This window comes from Aplysia californica, unplaced genomic scaffold (genome assembly GCF_000002075.1).
Source record: "Aplysia californica isolate F4 #8 unplaced genomic scaffold, AplCal3.0 scaffold00165, whole genome shotgun sequence".
NCBI classification, from domain to species: Eukaryota; Metazoa; Mollusca; class Gastropoda; order Aplysiida; family Aplysiidae; genus Aplysia; species Aplysia californica.
This window is the reverse complement of record NW_004797435.1, coordinates 138763-155496: the sequence shown is the minus strand read 5'-3', so window position 1 is coordinate 155496 and position 16734 is coordinate 138763. Positions and strand designations below refer to the sequence as shown.

The 16734-nt window shown below is 40.6% G+C and overlaps 1 protein-coding gene across 3 annotated transcripts in view; it reads left to right on the top strand.

Moving 5' to 3' along the window:
- Window positions 1-16734, top strand: part of LOC101855187 — a 41535-nt gene that overhangs the window by 7791 nt on the left and 17010 nt on the right. For 2 of the 3 annotated variants that reach the window (XM_013082242.2, XM_013082241.2), the window contains exons 2-4: window positions 1272-3121; window positions 9390-9670; window positions 15539-15727. In XM_013082242.2, coding sequence (XP_012937696.1) covers window positions 1272-3121; window positions 9390-9670; window positions 15539-15727 — 2320 coding nt within the window. The remainder of the gene's footprint in view (window positions 1-1271; window positions 3122-9389; window positions 9671-15538; window positions 15728-16734) is intronic. The other variant, XM_005097829.3, reaches the window with a different exon arrangement.

The window sequence follows — 16734 nt, the reverse complement described above, 5'->3', positions numbered from 1 at the left end:
CCCCCCCCCTCTCGACGGGCCTGCGCGTGCTCATATGACCTTATGCAGTTGCGAGCGCCGTAAAACACTTCCAAAAAAAAAAAAACGGAGTGGGAACCCACGTTGAAACTGCCATGCAAAACTGCCATTCAACTGGTCGGAGCATCGTACACATCATGTGTGCGAGTAATGATAATTTGCTTGCAATTTATTTATGTGCTGCTCGTGGCGGCAAAAAGAGACAAATATGATATAATGGATGAAAGACTGGCTTCAGAAAAGAGATAACTTGAGCCATAAATCTACCGATGCGGGAATTACGGCCTTATCAGTATTTTTTTATGAATGTGTGTGTGCAAGTGACTTGGAAGGGTTCGGGGAGCATTGAACGTCAGTAAAGATAAAAACGCAACACGGTTAATGTTTTTTTCCCCTGGCTACTGATAAATATATTACAATGATGCATCTGCAGAATAGATCTGAAAGCACTTGCATGCCAAATGTAAAGCTTCTAGCTTCAGTAGTTTTTTGAAAACTCCTTGCACCAAGAAGCTCACTTTTATTGAAACAGCTATATTTTGAGGGGGGAAAAAAAGGATTTTTATTTCAATATGCACGTTTCAAACACCCTTTTCGGTCATTTGTGATGTTTTTTCAACAGTTTATTCATTGTGACCCAATAGAACAGATGTTGAAAAATGTTTTTCAAAAAAAAAAAAAAAAGTTCAATATTTTGACAAATTTTATGTTCTCTGGGATCGCTGACCAGGGTTTCCCCTTAATAAAGGCAGGCTACTTTATATACTATGAGACACTCTTTATCTTGTTTTTCCATGGGTTCTTGCTTCTTGTTTATGTTTGTGTGTGCTGTCTCAGTTTTCAGTACAAGATACAGAAATTCATTTTTATGTGTGTGGACATGTAGCAACAAAACAAGATGACCGAAAAAAAATTAAAAACCAAGAATATGGGTGATTTGCGGGTGCTCTGGTGTGGTTTGCTCCTTCTTTCCAATCAAATCCATTGTCCTTATTCTCGTCCTATTCCTATACTGTGTTTGTTAGTACTCTCTTGTAACAGCAGCTCTAATCTTCGGCACTTATATGACCATATTATTGCAAGTGCCTTAAACTGTTACTTTAAAAACAAAAATGTGAACGTATGTTTTCTCTTCTCGTGCTCTTTGGGGAGCTATTCTCTTGTGAATAAGTAAAGGCCCATATTTATTTTTCTAGCTGTCTTAGAAATTTGTTGTTTTCTCACTGACTTTGTTTTTTTTTCTCCATGTCCAGCTTTTGTCAAGACAGGGCTCTCTGAGAAGGAAGAAAACGTTTCCAGCAAAGATCAGCAACACTCTCATCATCACAGTCCACCCAAACACAAATCTAACCATGGCAGCAATTGCAGTGATCTCGACCACACATCCCCTTCACCTGCTGTAGGCGCTCCACATAAGCATCACCATCATCATCATCGTCACGGCGATTACCATCACAAGAAGCATCATAGCAAAAAGCTTGACCTGTCCATCGATGGGCAAAGGGAACTCTTGAATATTTCTCCACTGAAGATTCTTATTCGTGACCCTCTGAAAGCTGCAGCAAAGTCCATTGTTTCCCCACCAGCAAGGCTATTCGACTCAGTTGTGAACAGCGCTCCTACTGAAACAGAGTCCCGTGCTGCTGATGTTGGGAATAACAGTGGGGAGAAACTCATTGTAGCCGAGAATCCTGTTGGACAAGAAGTTCTTGATACTGGCCAGGGAAGAAGTCCCAACTGTAAAGAGTTGTTTCATCCTCAACAAGGAGACTCTTTCAAAGAATCTCTCAGTGGAAAAGACATTGATAGCAAAGGACAAACTGTTACAATAGATGAAGGTGTCAGCATTAGGGAAGGTGTGAAGCCTAATGACAGTCCGACATTTTCTGGTAATTCAGACAGTGGCAATTGTCCTATAAAAGTGGAGGAGATCCCTTATTGTAAAGGGGAAAGCAGTTCTCCACAGGAGGCGAGACATCTAAATGAGGGAGGTGCTGTGAACAGTGAGATGTTTCCTGAGTGTGAGTCATCCTCTCCTGTAGTGCAGCCTGACAACCATTGTAGTAATAGAAAAGAAAAAACTGTTAAAGCTGAGGTGGTAGATACTGACTGTCCCGTGATGGAGGTTACGGCCGGATGTCTCCAAGAGTTTGCTGCTGACAACTGTGATAAGCGGTCAATGGCTTCAGAACAGCAAGCCCTCGCTGTCATTGTTTCTAATTCTTTGAGCAATCACTCTATGAAAGAAAAACTGGATAGTCTCGTTAGTGATTCAATTCCACCATCTGTTGGTATGAAACATTGTATGCCGTCTGGTAAACATAATTCAAGTACCACCATGTCACCGAAGAAACATCCTTTATCTTCACAGGTCTCTAGTGATAAAAAGGTTTCATCATCTAGCAAAGAACATGTACATCATGGCTCTTCATCTTTGACACCTTCAAAACATAAGCAGTCATCTTTAGTTTCATCATCAGCGTCTTCTGGCCCACACCCAGCAAAATCTGCCTCTTCTCACCTAAAAGAGAAGTCAAGTGCCCATGTATCAAAAGATTATTCATCCTCAAAAGCGTCATTATCTTCATTGTCATCAACTAAAGTTCATGTTTCCAGTAGTTCTCATAGGGATAAACATTCTTCAGCTTCTTCTAAACCATCAGCATCTCGACCAAAAGAGAACAGAGGGGTACAGGTATGTTCTGATATACTTCAGCCGTCCAGTGTTGATTATCTCATTCGACTGAACATGAACTCGGATATTTTGGATGAAGTAATCCAGCCTCGCTTCCGTCAATATATTCATGTTGAGAAGTATTCTAATGGTGGAGCGCTCATCGTCCACGCATTCCATGAGCAGTTACAACAGCTGGATGGAGAGAGCATGGAGGAGTTTGTGGAGCAGTATTTCCAACTAGTGTTTGGGGAGGTGATGGAGGGAGAGAGTCGCTGCGTCATGGGCATCGTGCACGGCGCTGCTAAGCCCATGCCAGACTTTCTTGACTACCTTGTGGAGCACCATCCAGGTCTAACAGTTAAGACTGGCAACAAAGGGAACAAGTCAGATATTGAAACAACGACCATTGAGAAGTTCAGAGAATCTGTGAGTTTATTTAACACCTCTACATAGTTTATAAATTATTATAGTTGACTAAATAAATGCCTTGTGGTTTCTGTCCTTGTTCACTTTCCTTAAAAATTTCTTAGTTCAAGCATTCCACCCCCCCCCCCCCCCAGGGCAGTACTACTGACTGAAGTGTCTTTAGGACATTCCCAAAGGGGGGGCATTAACCTGTTCTTATGCACAGTAGAATTGTAATTTATTGTAAATGGGCTGATTCATCAATGTTATGCTCATACTGTGTCTGAACTGCAACAGGGAACTGCTGCTTTTTCTTTCCTAATCCTTACTATCGTCATTTTCCTCTACTTCTTTTGTATGTTTGTCACTCTTGTGACCCACCTATTTACTGGGTGCCTTGAAAGTCGAAGTAGACTTTATGCTGTTGAAGCTAGAGAAGTGAGCAGAGTAAGTCTTGATTCCCTGTAAGGACTAAGAAGCATTTATACCTATGGATTCATTAAATAACTCCCTCTCATCCAGGGGTGAAAGTTTTCCGGCTCCTGCCGGAATTTCCGGCTACTTGAACTCATCCGTAGGCCACCCTCCGGCTACACCGGCCCGGCAAGTCTTCCATAGCCGGCGACGTGACAGGAATTTGATAGGAAAAGGTCGGGAAGACTCGGGAAAATATAAAAAGTTCTGGAATATTTGAAAACAAATTCCGATATGGTCAGTAAGTTAATTTTTGCCGGTCGCGATTGTGATTCGTTTGGCTTTTCCCGGTCCGACAGTACGTGTTACCCGAACAGGCGGCTATGGCGGCATGCGGAAGCGTGTGACAGCGTGGCTCGATCGGGAATATGAAGATTACTTTCGCTTTCGTTACCAGAACCTGGCCGGTGATAGACTGGTAACGCAACATTTGTGACATGCAGTTCGTCTGCTATAAACGCTGTGTCGCCATGAAAATAAATCAAATTTTGTATCTGTGCTGTCGCTTGTGAAAAAAGAAAGAAAAGCATCATCCGATTGTCAGCTTGTTGGGCTCCTCATGGTGACCGGTCGTTGAACCTGCGCGTGTTTTCGTCGCATGATACGGAATCCTGTGACTGAGCATCGACGGTAGTTACGGTCGCCAAAGTTTATTCAAAGTCTGAGCGTTTGGAAGCATAGGACTTGGAAGGGGGGGGGGGGGTATATTATTGATTTTTTAAAAGATACTCTGGATGGGGAGGGTGCGGAAGGCAACACCATAGGACAACAAACTTGGAAGCACATTTTATTTTTAAATATTTTATTTGAGCTCTCTACAAAGCGCGCTTTTGTGCCGGCGTGTGTGGAATCGGGATCCGTCATATATGTCTTGTAAGCCTTGTTATGGATGAACTAAAGTGTTTGCGTTTCATTGGATGTGTGATAGTAAATTATAAAGTAACTACATTTTTTTTAGCTTTCTGTTCAAGACTGGCAGATTTTCAGTGTCACTGCAACTTGACCTCTCTCAGTTCTTACAACTATCGCACTGAACAGGTCTACTTTTAGAGCCATTCAAGTTTTTACTCTACTTTGAGTTTGAGCAATAATTTTTGTCTTTCACGTTTATGATATGAATCATGATGCCAAGACTGGTTCGATTTCACAGGCTCAAAGCAGGATTCATTTGTATAATAATATAGTTTATATATTATATTATCACATATAGAATGATGAGGGGAAAATATAAATAAGACTTATAAGAAAATATCTAACAAGTAAGAACAGACTGAAATACGTAAGTCACACAAGACTCCAGTTTCACATTGGAATTTTGTTGACTGGATACATATTGTAAAATGTTGGCTACGTACTTGTTTGTGTGTGTGTGTGTGTATTTGAATAGAGCATGTCCTGTCATTGTTATGTAACATGCCCCTGGAAAATTGAGAAACGTACCCCATCCTTCAGGCCACGTGAATTTACCATGAACTTTTCAGGCTATCCGTTCTGTACCAACAGAATTTTCTGGCTAAACCGTCTCTTGTCACTTTCACCCATGCTCTCATCCCAATCCCCAGCATGGGAGGCTTTCGTGGCCTAGAGGTTAAGGTGTCGCCTCTCATTCAAAGGTCCCAGGTTCGAATCCGGGTAGCGACCGAAAAATTTTCTTCTTTAAAATTGTCTCCTTTCACCTTCTTTCCATCTCTTTTGCAATATTCTGTCGTCTGCTTTCGTCTCCACTTTCTTCCCCCACCCCCTCACCCTCTTTGCCCCCTCCACAGGGCTCCTGACTCTTTCTGCAGCCTTTCTACTGCTACTCCTTGGCTCCTTCTTACTGCTGTCTTTCAGCCACACCTCTGATCTTCTGGTAGGAAAGATCTGTTTGTGAGTGCAAGCACACTATTGTAAATTATTATGGTTATATGTGCACAGTGCACAGAAGATGTGTGTGGAAGAGAGTATGTGGGAGGTAAGAGTGTGTGTGTATATGGGTGTGCACATGTGCGTGCGTGTGTGTGTGTGTGTGTGTGTGTGTGTGCGTGGTGAAACACCAAAACCAATGTGCCAGGATCTGGACAAAAGATAAACCTATCTTAATACAAGGAAAAGATCACTCTAACCCATCAAACTACTGTCTCATAGCACTTACAAACTGCTTCTCTACTAACTTATGGAACAAATGATTTTTAACAAACGTCTATAGATCGTGGTTTCTTAAAACTCCAAACTCTTTATTCAATTTCCAATGTGGTTTCTGTATTGTGAGGCAGCGTGGTGAAATCAGGCGCTCGTCAAAATTATAATGAAAGTGAAAGTGAAGAAACTGACTTGTTTCCACAGGTTTGGCAATTTTTATTGAATTTTTGTTTTTTGGCTCAACACCTTCTACCTTCTATGTCCATTTAAGAACACATTTCTGTGTGGATTGTACTGAAAAACATCAATTAAAATCATAAAAGTGTACATTTTCTGTTTCCACGGACACTCAAGCTAAGGAAATAACTAAACACTGGCGGCCATTTTCTTGCTAACCCCCACCTCCTTAGATCGTTAATATCAACTTGTATTCAAGATAAATGGATATTTTTTTCATTGAAATCGTTGACAAATGAAAAGGCTATGAGGTGATACCAGTAACTCCACACGTCCAAAAACTGATGAGTGCCTGATTCCACCGCGTCGTGACTCATATTATTATAATTACCAATATTACCTGAGCTTTTTAAAATAACATATTACCATGCATTGTTTTCTTTCTGTATAAAAATAACCCCTTGTTTTTTCTTCAATAATAATTGTAGCATATATATATAGCACTCTATCTCCACAAGTAAGCTCTGAGCGCTTTACATCATTCACATGATGGCTGAGCATAATTCACAGTAACCAGAAAACCAGTTCAATCGCATAAAAGAAGAACTTTCTCAACCATACATTAGTTATAGATCCACAAAAGGACAGCAGTTAAAACATGCACGCACCAACACACTATAATAACTAAGAATTAAACAAATGAGCCTTGAACACTGGCTTAATCATATTAGGATTTGTTATTTCTCTCAGGTCCTGGGGCAAGGAGTTCCGATTTTAAGATTTTAAAAATGTGACTTCTCTCACCAAAAAATCTTAATTTCATTCTAGTGGCTCTGAATTTGGTTGCGTCTGTGGATGACCATAATTGATGGAATGGAACATACAGTGTTAAAAGCTCATGCAGATATGTTGGAGCATTATTGTTTTGACCAATTTATAACAGATGGTAGAGACTTAAAATTGGATTCTTTTATCTTTCTGTCGCAACACATTATCTAGAAGTAATTGAAAGGCTTTTTTGAATCTGCACTTAAAACTGTCATCGACATATCTGATGTTATTCATATCTTCTCCATTCATTTTGAGGCAATGGTTTTCTTTTCTAATATTTGTAAGAATTGTTTCACCATCTATGTCTATCAGAGGCCTTGGGATTTGACCCAGGCTTGATCTCCTATTTTGACTGTATTCTCCCTCAAATTAAAGAGCAGTATTTTGGTTCCTGTAAACATTCCTCTAACAATTCTTAAATCTTTTCCATCTGTCTTGTTCTCTCTGAATTTCTAAAAGATATTCGTGACTAACTAGCTTTTGAAAGCATAATCGATGAAGTATTATTGGTCTGTCTGTGCTTCAATAAATCTTACCATTAGCATTGTTGAATATAGCATTCTGGGTAACTTTGTCAGGGACAAAGCCAAATTGTGTTTTAGATATATAGTTGCAAAGGGCACACTATATAAGCCTAATTGTTCTAGCAACTCACTCTGTGGCACCTGGTATTTAAACAAAGTATATACAAATTTGGCTTTATCATTTGATGTTCTGGAATCTCACCACTGTCATAGATGATAGAATGGTGCCAGGTTAGTTGATGGTCTACCATAAGTCCCGCCTGCGGCAACGGTTTTTTTACTAAAGGCTTTTTAGATCAACAAAGATGATGGGTTTATCTATAATATAAAAGTGGACTTGGGAGACTTTGTGCACAAACTCCTCCCTTATTACCCAACCCACACCTTTGAAACTTTGCAGGCATACATGTGGCTCGGACCTAACTTTAAAAAATCCACGCAAACTGCTTTCCTTGATTTTTCCAAAATGTTTTGTTTCGTCCACACAGAATCTTGGGAATGTCCGTCTTCTGAGACGCCATTGTAAACAAGTGATGTTTCCGTTCACTATCTGTGCGCACTGTTTCCACACCTTTGAAACCTCGAAAACGGAATAGAGAATCAATCTATGCATTTATTATATATTTGGCAACTTGGAAACCATGTGTCACTTTTCTCTCAAGATTTATTGCTCCATTCCAGTAGAGTGTAAATGTTGTAGGCCAATGACTTTCAGTTGATGATAATGCACCGATCATTCCTTTCATCGAAAGGGGGCCCAGCCATCGAAAGGGGGCCCAGCTAGTAGTTTATAAGTGTGGTGTGAGGGTGGGTGGATTGCTCCATTTCGCATTGTCGTTTTTATAAAGAGTTTTGTGGTGGTAAAGATTATTATAACTTTTAAGTTTAAGTCATGACAGCAAGTGACCAGAAGGGACTGTTACTCTTTTCAAGCCTTTTACGCATCCAAAGAAAAATGTAAACCGATCTTTGTCACAAGTCCCAATCCTGTTTAAACTGGTAAACAGTCATAGAACAGTAGTCGACTGGTCTGGCTTAAGAGCCCCAAGTAGACCAGAAACATCACAGTAGATTGTCAACTAAACCGGTTTTCAGATCGGTCCTGCAATACTGTCAAGTATTAAACCAGAAAACATGGTAGACCATGAACCAGAACGGTACCAGTAGAATTTAAGACTTCTATTTTTAAATTCAGTACCGCATTCTTCAAATGTGACTTTCACTTTGACTGGAATATTTTCTGGCCTTGTAGCTTTTCCTTGTTTTGTTTTCTTCGTGACTGCTTCTACTTCAGAATTGGTGGTCCTTTTTTCTAATAGGTCTTTCACCTCAACTATAATGAAGCAAAAGAAACATGGATCTCTCTCTTTTTTTCCTCGCCCTCATCCTCCTCCTAATAGGTTTTGAGTCTTTTAGGCTTTAGGGCTTGTGAACTCAACCGCCTGTTTGTTTGGATTTTTTTATTGGGGGGGATCAACAAACTTGACATCAATCCAGTTCCGTTTCTATCATGTTTTCGACTTTAGTATTTTTAAAAATTAGTTTTGGCTGCTGATCCCTGCAATGCAGCGTTTTCTGTTTCATAGCAAATTATTAAGAAATTCAATCTATGAAGTCTTTACTGCCAACAAAATGTGTTCATGATTGCATGCAAGGTACATTTATTTTTGCTTGTTGGAGAGAGAGAGAGAGAGAGAAATATATTAAAATTTCTATGGACGATTTTGTTATAATTTTTTTCTCAATTCGTAAAGTCATTGCTGTGTTATCTCCCGCACTGTATAGATATCACTGTTGTTATAATTATTAATATCATTATTTCAAGGTGGACCCTCTTTGAAGTGGATAAAAGTTATAATACTGGGCACGTTTTATACACTAGCATAATAACTTTTAACAGATTACACAATCCCAACTGAAAAAAGTTTTACACTTTTTACCTTACAACCATGCTCAAGAACAGTCAGAATGTGTGTTTTATTTTGCAAACAATAGAATGATTGTTGTTTTTTAACGGCCTTTTTTTTTAACATCTCAAGGAAAGCTGGCTCTCAAAACTACAAGTTTGAGAATGCAAACATGATTTTTTAAAATTTTGTTGTTGTTGTTGTGACCCCATTGACCTGCATTTAAATCTGATACACTGACACCTTTTATCTCAGGTGGACAACACTTTCTCTGGTGGTGTATTCCGTGGTGGGGGACTCGATCAGATCAGCATTGTGGGTACTGTCAATGAGGAGGTCGGTGACTACTTTCCTGATTTTCTTGATGAATTGGAGTCTGACCCTTTCATCCGTGCTGTGACCCCTTGGGGACGCATGTCGAAAGAGAAAATGGAGTCTCGGAAAGAAAGCGATGATGGACCTATCCTTTGGACAAGGCCCGGGGAGCAGATGATCCCGCCTGCAGAAATGCCCAAGTCGCCCACTAAGAGAAAACGGTGAGTCGAGAAATGTTAACCTCTGAATCATTATGATTTTGGAATGCTATGTATGGTACAGTATTATTGCTCATCCTTTTACTTACCGTCAGGTACATACGGTGGAGATCAGTGGACGCCACGCTTGTCTGTCCCTGGCCACGTCCTCCAATTTTGACACATCCAGACGCTGGATGATTGCCTCTTCTCTTATTGTGCCTCTATTACCCTTCTCCCTCCGAGACCTAACATAGACAACACACTCTATGGAACATTACAGCAACTGCAGCAGACCTGCACTTATCACTACATGGCATTGGACAGAAGGGCGAGAGCCCAGCTGTTGCTGGATCGATAACAACAACAACATTGTGCCTCTATAGTGTCCAGTTGGTCTTCCCCGCTTTCTCTTTCCAGATGGTTTCGAATACCATGTCTGGTTAGGGCAATCTTGTCTTCGGCATTCTCAGAACATGTCCCAAATATCTCCATCTTCTCCTTTGTATGGTTGTCATTGTGTTGATATCTTCAATTCCAGCTCTTTCCAACACTTCATTATTTGTCATAAATTCATTCCATTTTATTAGTAAAATTCTTCATGAACATTTTGTTTGGAAGCCTTTTAATTTTCATTGAATTGTTTTGTTTGTTTTCTATATCTCTGAACCATACGTCAATACAGTCGAAATACTGCTACAGTGGAGTCCACTTAAAACGAGTCCGGAAAAAACGAGAAGTCTGTTATAAAGACACTATTCTAAAACGCCGTTTTTTTCTCTTCTTTACCTTTGTAAATAAAATACTGCTATAGTGCAATCAGACAAGCACACGAGTCGGTTATAGCGGAATATTGCTGCTGCTGGGCGCAGTGCATGGGCCAATTATACATAATGTAAAACCTCTCCAGTTGAGAAACTAGTTGGTGATCTAGCGAAACAAAGAATGGGAGAGCCCATGAGTGTCAACAATGAAGGCCGGAGCGACTGAGTAGGGAGGGTGTGGCATGCGCACACAAGCAGAACGCATCGCGTGATATGCCAACGTAAGCCTAGTTGAGATTATCAAGGCCTACCATGCCTCTCACTTCTCCGATGCGGGGATGGAGAGGTCACAGTGCTGTGATGATGGAGTGAATACATGTGTGACGTGCACAAGCAGACGGAATGCACCACAGGGAGTGGTGGGGTGGGGGACAACACAGCGGGCGAGTTAGCCTAGGCCGAGAGTCCTTTCTTTCTGATCGCCAATGCCGAGCTGTTAGTCAACATCGCTAGATCTAGCGCAAGAGAAAGAAACCTGATTCGATTTTTGATCAAGTAAGACCTAGAGGTCATGTCGAAACAAAATCATCGTCAGGGGAGATAGCAAAAGGAAATAAACAGAACACCAAATTCATAGATTAGGCCTACTTTACAGTTTCCCTTGAATTTATTACTGGATCCCTTATAGTGAGAATCCTGCTATAGCGGACATTTTGTTCCGGTCCCCTCCCTCTCGTTATAACAGGATTCCACGGTATTATATATTTTTAATTTGTTTTCAATTAAATTATATTTGACTTCCATATATAGTTTTTAATTTCACAAAAGCAATCCATGCATTTTTAAGTCTTTGGTGGACGTCGTCAAGGTAGTCTGTAGTTTTGGATATAATGCTGCCAAGGTACGTGAATTTACCAATTTCTGCAAGGAGTTTTCCAAAGAGTGATGTGTGTAGTTTCTGATGATAGTCGTAGTACTTCTGTTTTGGATACATTTATTATAAGGCCAACTTTTTCCGCAACTTTTGCTAGTTCGTCTGTTTTAGATTGCATTTAATATACTGTGGTGTTTAATACTCAGATGTCATCCGCAAAATCTAGATCTCCTAAATATGTGCCATTTGTCCATCCAATGCCTGTTTCAATGTATTGACTCTATCTCATTACAAAATCGATCACAATTCCACAAAGTACAGGTGATAATATACAGCCTTGTGTAACACCAGTGTTTACTTCAAAAGGTGTAGATAGCTCTCTTTCAACTAGAACACAGCAGCTTGGATTGGTATATCATGATCTCATACAGTTTCTTTTTTTTGGGGGGGGGGATGCCATAAATTGCAGGAGTTTTCCACAGGGCCTCTATGCTGTCAAAGGCTTTTTCAAAGTTCACAAAGTTCAAGATAATTGGGACATTCATTCCTTTGCTTTGTTCTATGATATTTCTCAGAACAAACACTGTACATGATCTCCCCGGTTGAAACCCGCCTGTTCCTCTCTTAGTCTCTCATACTCATCCTTTTGCTGTCTAAAAAAATCTTTATCATGATTGCGAACATTATATGCCTAAAACATGAACTCTAAGATGGTTGGCTATTTTGTAAACAATGGTTCAGGCAATAAATGTTTTCTGGAATGTGGCAGTAACTGTCTTTCCAACTCATTTTATAACAGAATCACCTGTCTATCCCTAAAGTAGGTCGTATGAGAGAAAAAAGGAGGGAGGGTTGTTTTTGTCCCTCAAAGAATGTTTAATTTTTAGAATCACAGAGCGTTCTATCCCCATCAAAGACGGTTGCAGTACACTTCTGCCGAACGGGCAGACGTGTGCTGCAGCCGGATTTGACACTATACAGGACCAAGCTCGTTTCCTCGGCGTCATTTTCGACAAAAAACTCACATTCATACCACACATCAAAGACCTTCGTGTGAGGTGCCAGAAAGCGCTAAACGCTTTGAAAATTCTATCGCATCCGGAGTAGGGCGGGGACTCAAAACACCTTTTCCACTTGTACATCTCCCTTGTCCGGTCCAGGCTTGACTACGGCTGTCAAGTCTACGGATCGGCAAAACCACACATCTTAAAAATGCTAGACCCAATACAGAACCAAGGACTCCGCCTCGCTGTGGGAGCTTTCCGCACTTCTCCAGTGGAGAGCCTCCAGGCCGAGGCCAACATACCACCACTCTCACTCAGACGCACACCACTCTCACTACAATACGCAGTTAAACAGAGCTCAACACCGGAAAATCCAGCGCACAACAGCATTTTTCAAGCAAACCCAGAAACCAGAAACAAATTCCAAAACAACAAAAAACTCATCAAACCCTTCGGCCTCAGAATCCTTGAGGACCTCAAAAACTTACACTTTTCCAAACAAGACATCCTACAATTTCTTTTCCCCAACCTCCCTCCGTGGCACCTCACCAAGGCAAAAGTAGACTTACAGCTGACCACACACAACAAAGAAAGTACAAACACCAAAACTTTTAAAGCAGAATACAAAAAACTAATAGATAAATACCCCGGTGCGGAGCTCGTCTTCACGGATGGCTCCAAAAAAGACAATGAAGTGGGTGCCGCAGCCCTATCTCCCAACAATGCACACCAGAGGAGACTCCATCCTGAAGCCTCCATTTTCACTGCGGAGGCCACTGCCATTGACATGGCACTGGACTCTGTTGAAAATTCTCCTAACAAATCTTTCCTAATCCTTTCTGACTCTCTGTCTTGCATCACCTCACTCACAAACTACACTCTCTTACATCCAAAAATAGTTAGGCTACAACAGAAAATTCATACACTATCCGAAACAGGAAAAAACACCATGTTCGCATGGATACCCAGCCATGTGGGCATCCGAGGAAACGAGCAGGTAGACGACCTGGCGAAGAAAGCTTCATCCCTTCTGTTGGGATCAACGACTAACACTCTCCCACAGACTGACTTTAGAAATAAAGTCAAAAAGTACACCTCCAGTCTGTGGGAGAGCCACTGGGAAAAGCAGAAAAATAATAAACTATATGAAATAAAACCCAAACTAGAACAGCGAAATCCTTCGGACCTCTCCAGAAGAGACGAAGTCATTTTTACTCGATTGCGCATCGGACACACGGCCCTGACCCACAAATACCTCCTACAGGGAGATGAGAAGCCGTTCTGTGTCGGATGCGACACAGATTTTACCATTAGACACATCTTAACCAAATGTCTAGACTTTGGAGAGATCCGAAGGAAATATTATAAATGCAAGATATTTTTTCCGTCGTTGGTCCCAGCAAAATTTTTAATTTTACAAAGGCCATTGGCCTTTATGGCAAATTGTAAAGTAAAACTACTATTTAAAATTTTTATGTTAACTAGAAAAATTGTTTTAGATTGAAAATATATGTATATTTACACTGATTTTTAAACATTTTAAGATTAAACTACTGACCCGAGCCAGCCGTACAGCAAACTGTTGTGAAAAAGACCAACTTGTGTTTCGCGCGCTCATATGACCTTACGCAGTTGCGAGCGCTGTAAAACCCTATACTACTAACTAAGAGCGCTGTATCTCCTTTACTCAATTCAGTGCTGAGCGCTCCTGCAGTAAACTCCCCTTATATACCGGGCAGTTTTGTTATGGCAACATGAAATAGATTTACCCGATCTACCCAGGAAAGTCAATCAAAACTAGAGGGCTCAATTGCTGTTCGAGCAGAAAAAATGTCTCCCTGACCTTTGTTGTTTTTGTAAAGTGTTTTACAGCGCTCGAAACTGCATAGGTCATATGAGTGCGCGGGACACACCTAATATTTTGAGTTGGTAGGAAATTTTGAATTTTGCCCGGGTGGCGTCCGAAGCCTACTTTTATTGATTTTAGACCACCAAGGGATCTTTAACGTGCGCAACTTGCACACGGGCCCTCCGAGATTTTTCGCCCTTGTCCGAGAAGGCTAGGTGTAGATCTTTCCTACCAGAAGATCAGGGGTGTGGCAGAAAGACAGCAGTAAGGAGGAGCCAAGGAGTAGCAGTAGAAAGGCTGCAGAAAGAGTCACGAGCCCAGAGGAGGGGGCAAAGGAGGTGAGGGGGTGGGGACAGAAAGTGGAAATGAAAGCAGACAACAGAACATTGCTAGAGAGCAGGAAAGGAGGTGAAAGGAGACAATTTTAAAGAAGAAAATTTTTCGGTCGCTACCCGGCTTCGAACCCGGGACCTTTGAATGAGAGGCCAACACCTTAACCTCTAGGCCACGAGAGCCCCCTCCCTGACCTTTCCCATAATGCATTAAGATTAGTTCAAATAACTTAGTATGGATTAGATAACATAACATGATTTTGTTTTATACAGATTTTATGGAGAGTTGATTACTTGATAACTTGATTCCAGAACTGGAGTCTTCAGAGAAGGATTCTAGATTTAGAGTTTGATGGTTAAGCAGTGAAAGCATTAAACAGTAAAACCTGTCCAAGACAACTAACCAATGTTGAGGAGAAAAGTTGTCATCAAGGATAGTGTCATGATAAAATAAAAAAAGACCCACAAGGGTGAGAAGTGAGAAGTTGGCATTTGGACAGGTGATTGTCTTGGACAGGTGGTGATTGGAGTAGGTTTGCCTATTCTTGTATTTGTAATTTTGTATGAACTTGTATTGAGTTTACTTTAGTGTTTTCATTTTTGGAGATGGTTTGGATACTGTGATGTTCATCTGTAGTTGTGTATCATGTATGTTTTCCGTCATTTATAATGAGATGGAACTGTCTGAACTGGTTCGTTTTTGGCTGAGTTGGATTTTTAGACAGCGTGTAGTAAAGCTTTTTTTTCTTCTTTGTCGACCCATTTTCTCCGTGGTAGATTGGACATATTTCACTATTGGCTTTCTACCAGGTTGTTGAACTGGTAGTTGAAATTATGCAATTTGTTTTTCGAGTTCACATGAGAAGTTTTTTGGTGAGAGGAGGACTTGAGAAGACAGATACTGAAGTTGACAGTAAAATGTCATTAATGTACCAATGAATTGGTGAAGTGGAACTAACTTTGACAGTGCCCCTGACTCTCTGTCCATGCATCTTGCTCAGCCACCAAGACCAGGTGGGGAAGGGAAACCCCCTCTGATTATTCATATCTGTCACATTATGATATAAAGTTATGATGTTTTCAGAGGAGCAAATGAGCTCCGGAACCTGCAGTACCTTCCTCGGTCTTCTGAACCTCGGGAGATGCTCTTTGAAGACCGCACCCGTTGCCATGCCGATCACGTTGACCATGGGCCAGACCGCATGACCACAGCTGCTGTTGGCATGCTTAAGGCTGTTCATAGCAGAGGCCCGAACAAGTGAGTGGCTTCAAAAGAATTAGGGGGGGGGGGAGGGGTTGTTTCTTTGGGGGTTCAAGTTTCTGTTAGTTTACGGTTCCTTAACCCACAAACTGCTGGCGTGGCGGTGTTTTCAAGACTTTCTATGGATCTTAGACAATGTTGATAATTATAGTGAGGTAAAAAATTTGTGGTACAACTTTTTGTCTCTATAACCTTCAGTGCAAAAAAAGTGTTCACTTTAAAATCAATTTCTTGTAACAAGTTTTGCCTATAAAAAGTGTCATTGTTGAGCCATGACTTATGCCTGCCATATGCGTATGCAAAATGTGTGTGAAAAGCGGGAAGTTCTGTGAACAATCCCATTTTCCGCCTTGCGGAGATTAATAGTATTATGTAGAAATTTATAAAGAAAAGGTTTTTTTTATTTCGCCTAAATTGTTGGGAAGTATGATTAAGTTAAGACAAATTGATACAAACTTCTGTGAAAAGTATGGGTGACATTGATTGTCCCGTTGAGATAAACCTATTAACCTATTAACCTATCAAGGTGAAAAATGCTAATGATAATTCCATTTTTCAAGGTTTACCCATGTACAAATACTGCTCTAAAATGTATCCTAGACATTGCAAATTCATTTTTTCTTTTAGAACATATGTAGTTTATGAGGCCATCTGTATAATGGTAAGAAAGCTGCTTAGGTTGAAAGTGAGCAAAGAAGATATGAAACCCACAGCCAAAAATATGCACATAAAGAAAAAATACAGTAAACAGTGGGAAAGCTCTACAAATGTTCAGAAAAAGACATCTGAAAGTACACCATTGTTCTGGAAATCCAGCTCTTTGCCATTGTTCAGCTCCCACTATAACAACTAATAAAAGTACCCGTTCTACGAACGGAATAATAAGGAAGAATTATTAGGAAAGTTAAGAAGAGGAAAAAGACTGAAAACAGGAAAGAAACAAAACATAAATATTTTACCTTGAATTTATCAATGTAGCACCCCCTCTTTGACTACCTCTAGGG